Genomic DNA, 5,953 nt, shown 5'->3' on the forward strand with positions numbered 1-5,953 from the left:
GCTGCAGGCTGCTGACGCTGGCTGCTGGCTACACACGGTAGCCCATGGGAACCCACTCCAGGTCAAGCTGTTGTTCACCATCTTAGCTGTAGAGGGCAGTGTCACTGGCCCCCATGTGGGATCCGAACCGGGGCCCTGCTACTCAGAGCTGGCGTCCCAAGCCAGCTCTTAACCAACGCACCACTCGGCCCGCCCTGCTTTTTTTTCTTTTTAAGATGTACGTTTAGAAGGCAATCGTCTCAAAATAGTCATCAATGTAAAGGTGGCCAGATGTATGATTTTATTTCACATATTGTTTTAATCTGGCTATATATTGTCTTTCCAGTGAAGTATCTTTAATACACTGATAGGATTTGTCAATCCTTATCTTCCAGGGAAGAAGCAAATGTCACTTTAAAAAACCACAGGCACTTCTGTTTCTCACTCTTATACTGACACTCATGTAACAGGTTAAAACACACAGTGGGCCTCCTTTTCCCCCTTTCCAGCCAAATCAGCTCTCCTGGCAGGGTCTGCATGTGGCTGCCCAGCCACCCTCCACAGGTTGCCTGAGCCCTCAACTCCCTCAGGCACCACGGCTTCCCCGCATGAGCGCCCCGGGCCTCCACACACACAGATCTTGAGGGCGTCCTACCTGGTTGGCCTGCACCCCCAACTCCTGCAGGGCAGACTTGAAAAACTCAGGAGAAGGTTTCCCCACGACCTCGGCTTTGATACCACAGGCGTACTGAAGAGAAAAAGACATGGCATGGGTTTGGGACACGTGACAGGTAACTACCCGACCTGCAGTGAAGGCCTCCACCTGGGGAAACGGAGACTGCCACCAATGTGTGCCCGCAGGCCCAGGGGCCGAGAGACACATCTGACAGGCAAGAGCATGATGACTCCACGTTGGCCTGCTCAGGAGGCTCAGGGCCCCTCACCGCCAGGCACCCCGCCACCTGCTCGAACACCCAAGCGTAGGGGGTGGTGGCCCACAGCTGGCAAAGTCTCAAGGCGTCATGCAGACCACCCCTGACCAGTATTTTCACTTGATTCTTGCTTCTCCCCCGACTTCCCCACCCATCCCAGCACAGTCACAGTCCTTCCAGGGGAAACGGTCCAGGGCTCCACTGCCCATCTATCCATCCCTCCCACCTGCATACAGGTAGGCAGGAGCAGATGCAGCAGGGAGGCTGGGCGGTGATAGGCGCTGACCTAGGGCAGGAGCCTAGGCTGGGGACAGCTGACCAGGCATGGGTCAGGGCAGATGCTGGGGAGCCCCATCTGGGCCTGGCCTTGGAAACTGGGGGAGGGAGTTGGGAAGGAGACCAGTTAAGACATGTCAAGCTCAAGGTGTTGCAGGAATGAGGTGGATGGTCCACACAGATACGGAAGCCAGAGTCTGAGGGGAGCAGCAGAGAGCATGCTGGGAGGACCGGCCGGGCCACACGGGCAGTGCAGGGCATGGAGGAATGAGAGGGTCAGGGGAGCACAGTGACCAGGGCAGGTGAGGAGCCGAGCTCCAGAGGACAGGCAGCACTCAGCTAGAAGCCCGAAACAGGGGGGCCTACTGTGAAAACATGAAAGGCAATTCGAACACTGAACACACCCCCCTCTCCAGAAAGACCAGGAATATCCCAAGCGGCCCTGAGATCTGCAAAGGGCTCAGACGGACCCAGGGCAGGTACCTCGAGCGCCTTCATGTAGGCACCAACGTCCAGCATCAGGCCAGAGGTCTCCTTGAAGTAGCGTCTAGAAAAGAGCAGAGGGGGACAAGGTGAGCTGAGCCCAAGTTCCAGGAAGTACCAGGAGAAACTGCCCTGGCCTGGTTCTGCTGGCTCAAGAGAGCCTGGTCATGAGTGAGGGTCAGCCCAGATGCCATGCTGAGAATGACCGATGAGGGTCAGCACAACAGAGCCCAGTGGCAGGCTGCCACGCCCAGAAGGGACAGACAGCGGGCCAGCCGCTCTCAGTCAGAATGGCCCCCTGCTGCCAGCCTTGTGGGGACCCCACCACAGTAATTAACGGGGAAACCAAGAGGCAGATGGATCGATCCAGTTGCTAACTCAAAGGAAGACAAGAGGCCTGTGTCCTGAGAAAGCACAGCAGGTCCACAGAGCATGTGGGGAACCCCTAATTGCTAATAATTAACCCCTAATTGCTGCCTGAAGAAGAAAACTCCATTTGTTTTCTTCTGTGATGCATCTCCTATTAGCCCGAGGTCAAGAGGGGTGCCAGGTTTCATGGGCCCCAGATGCTTTTATGAAATGACAACTATGTCTTCCCTGCCTCACTGGGGACCGAGCCAGCGCGGCTCTCGGAGGGTCCATCACATCAGCTACCCTTCTCCGTTTCCCACGCCCTTCGAATTTGGGAGACATCAAACAGCACGTTCACACAGAGCCAAAGAGAAGAAGAGTGAAGCATGCTGACTTCAGGGTTCAAACCCGTTCTACACATTTTTAACTGTGGGACTTTGAGTTGCTTAAGCCCTCTGGGCCTGAGTTTCCTAATCTGTAAAATGGGCAGAAAACAAAACAAAACAGTATCTACTTCATGGATCGCTGTGAAGCGTGAACAAAATAACGCATGCAAAGTTCTTAACGTGATGCCTAGCATGCAGAAACTGCTCCAACTGTATTAGAGAATATTATTATAAACAACTGTTCACCCAGATGAGAAACAGGCGATGAGATGTGAGCTGGGGAGGAAAGGATGCACAGGGGTCCTTCAAATTTATTCTATGCCTATTTGAAACGTGAGAACTGAGCTCCCCAGGAGCTGCCGCGGGGCGGGGCTGTGCCCTTCCCCCAGGGACTCTGCAGGTCCCTCCCTGCCCCACCTGAGGCCTCCCAGGATGCAGAAGCCTGTGCGGCCCACCAGCATCCATTCACCTAGCACTCAGGTGGGACAGGTGCTCTCAGCTCTGCGCTCTCCTCTGCCAGCCTCAGTAGCTTCCAGGCTGGATGCAGGCGGGCTGCAGGGCTTCAGCCAAACCCTTGGCCATGGCAAGGGCTGGTCCCCTGCCACTCACCCTGGTCAGGTGGATTCAGACCTGCAGCCCATCCGTTGAAGCTGTGGTGACAGGACTCATTGACCTCCAAGTGAACCCCAGGCCTCTCTGTCAGGGTCCGAGGCTCTGTGCTCTAGGGGCCACCCCACAAGGGCTCAGACCAGCTGGGACACTGCATGCATTCAGGAAGGTGCCAGGTCATCAGAGAACCACCACCAGCTTACAGAATCAGGACCTACAAATGCTCCCCCTTTTAAAGGGTAACCCCAAAACACAGGCTTAAAGGTTTGTAATTGCATTTGTCTTAAATCCAGGAGGTACACATATATTCTGCATTTATACAGCCTCAAAAAAAGATTCCTTTTATTTTTCCCATTTCTATAATAAACTAGTGTGGTAGGAAGGTTGCCTTAGCTAGGTCCAGGGTTTCAAGGAATCACGAAGTAAAGCAAAGTGCGGCTGAGAGGAAGAAGAAGACGCTGGGTGCTGGGGCCTGCTCGCACTGGCATTGTGGTTGGTGTCAGTTAGCTCAGACCCCCAGACACCTAGGACACAGCTACCTCACACCCTTTTGCAGGACCTGCGGACACTCCCACACCCAGGCTGCCCCCCAGAGACTCCTGGTCTGGTGGGAAGCAGAGAAGTCCACAGACAAATACGAAAGGACAAGACCCGGGAAACAATAAGTGGAACCGCACCTCCTGTGTACACTGCTTGATTAGACCAGACATGCTGGGGAGACGGACACAGGGAGGTACCCCAGAAAAGGAAACATCAAAGCAGAGACCTGACGCTAAAGGGAGGGGAATGGAAGTGTCCAGGCCCAGAGCCTCTGGGAATTGACAGCAGCACCCCACTGAGGACCCCATGGGCCAGAGCTTGCTCTAAGCACAGGCCTCGGTCAAGCGCTCAGAGAGCCACCACCCTTGTCCCCTCACCCTCTGCCTGAGGGCTGCTGTGGGAGGAGAAAAAGGGGACAGTGGGAGCCCAGACTGGGAGGGACGGGGAGCAGGGAGGCCCAGAGGACGTGCTGAAGTGAGCCCGGGACTGAGGACTGAGGGAGGAAAGAATGCAGCCAGCATAGGAGAGGCTCACCCAGAAGTCAAAGGGAGAATTACAAAACCACGCCACCCTGGTGCAATAGGTACAGCTCCGTTTGGAGCTGAGGGTTCTGGGGGCCTCTGGCCCAGAGCCCTGAGCTGGCTGGAGGAGGGAGGAGCTGGGAGTGCCTCCCCTGTGGAAAAAAACCTCCCGAGGACACCCCACCCGGCACAACTTCTGCCCATCTCATATCTGCAAGTCTTTCTTCCAAAGGGACAGAAACCCAGACTTTCTTAAGTTTAACTTTAGTCCTGATGGGAGGGAAAAAAATGAGCATTCAGCTTAAAATACACAATTAAAACCTTGTCTTTGTTACACGAATTTTTAGAGTCGAAAGAAAAAACTGACTTCCATAAATCAAAATGAGAAACCCTAGTATTGTTTTTTAGCTGAATATGGGCTTGTTTTTATGGTGCCCAGAATTTTTCTTTATTTCTTATTCATTCAGGAAAACAAAAAACCATCTTGAAGGCCATCTGCTTGCTGAAAACATCTTTAGAAATACAGTAAATAAAAGTACCTAAGTTAATTTTTTTTTTTTTTACTATAAAGGCCTGGGTTATTCTCAAAACACAAGAGATTTGATATTTTTGTCTTTTGTTACTGGCATAATAAAAGCAACAGCAGGCCTGGTAAGAACCCCAGTGTTCAGCCACATAGAAGAAACTGTGGATGCTGGCAAGGCAGGGAAAAGCCGGCAGAGGCAGTCAGATAGATTTTATGCTTCACTCCTCTGCCCTTGCGATTATTCAGCACAGCCTCCCTTCAAAATGACCACTTGACCTTTCCCACTAGAGCCATTAACCTTCCATAGTCTGTCGAGTAAACAGCTTAATTTTCTGACGGCAGCATGACAGAAGAAATTACAAAGGCAATTCCCACTCTCAGTCCAAACAGATGCCAAATGTAAATCACTCTGTTTCCAGGTGCAGGACATTCTGCCCCAGTGCATCCAGCACCCGGCCTCCTCCAGGACACCGCGCAGCCCTGCTCCGGTGGAGGGCGGCCCCTCTCCACCAGAGACTCCCACTCATAGGTCCTCGGGCTGTCCTGAGAAGCCGTGACCTCGGTCCGAAAGCTGTCAGTTTCTTTCTCTTGTTTCTGAGCACCCCCACCCATAGCCCAAGTCAGAAACCCCCTCAGCGAGAGACCCCGCTAAATGCTTCTTTGTAACACAAACCCTTCCCTACTATTGAATTTGTTGTGGAACGACAAAGCTGACTCCATATTTTTCAACAATATATCTATTTTAACTGCTACCCACCATCTGGACTAATAACTTCTAATAATTAGAGACAATGTTTAAGAAAAAAGTTTTAAAATAAAGGAGTTATAGCACACCTTCTTAATTATGTTGTTCTCTAGTGGAGGTCAGTAGCTTTCGGGAAGCCTAATGGACCAAGCCCGGCACACAAATGAGTTAGGCAGGCCAGGCTCTGTGGCCTGCAGTGGCCTAAATTACAGAAGGTTATAAAGTTAGAAAGGGACTGTAATGGTTAATTTTATGTGTCAACTTGGCTGGACAAAGGTGCCCAAATGTTTGGTCAAACATTATTCTGGATGTTTCTGAAAAAGTGTTTCTTGGATGAGATTGACATTTAAATCAGTGGATTCTGAGTAAAGCAGATTGCCCTCCATAATGTGGTGGGCCTCGTCTAATCAGCTGAAAGTCTGAATAAAACAAAATCTGACCTCCCTGACAAAAAAGGAACCTTCTGGCAAACAGTTTCTGGACTCAGACTGCAACTCTTCCCTGAGTCTCCAGCCTGAAGATTTTGGACTTACCTTGTTTCCACAATCAATTCCTCTCTCTCTCCCTCTCCCTCTCTCTCTCTCTCTCTCTCTCTCTCTCTCTCT

At 51.8% G+C, this 5,953-nt stretch overlaps 1 protein-coding gene across 2 annotated transcripts in view; it reads right to left on the reverse strand.

Annotated features, from left to right (window-relative positions):
- LHPP (phospholysine phosphohistidine inorganic pyrophosphate phosphatase) overlaps nucleotides 1–5,953 on the reverse strand; it is a 108,982-nt gene that overhangs the window by 81,298 nt on the left and 21,731 nt on the right. For both annotated transcript variants that reach the window (XR_002125309.1, XM_019654196.1), the window contains exons 4-5: nucleotides 1,671–1,734; nucleotides 635–727 (exon numbers count right to left, since the gene is read on the reverse strand). Coding sequence is in view for 1 of the 2 variants with exons in the window: in XM_019654196.1 (XP_019509741.1) it covers nucleotides 635–727; nucleotides 1,671–1,734 (157 nt within the window). In the remaining variant the exon portion in view is untranslated. The remainder of the gene's footprint in view (nucleotides 1–634; nucleotides 728–1,670; nucleotides 1,735–5,953) is intronic.

Source organism: Hipposideros armiger, unplaced genomic scaffold (assembly GCF_001890085.2).
Source record: "Hipposideros armiger isolate ML-2016 unplaced genomic scaffold, ASM189008v1 scaffold_216, whole genome shotgun sequence".
Lineage (NCBI taxonomy): Eukaryota > Metazoa > Chordata > Mammalia > Chiroptera > Hipposideridae > Hipposideros > Hipposideros armiger.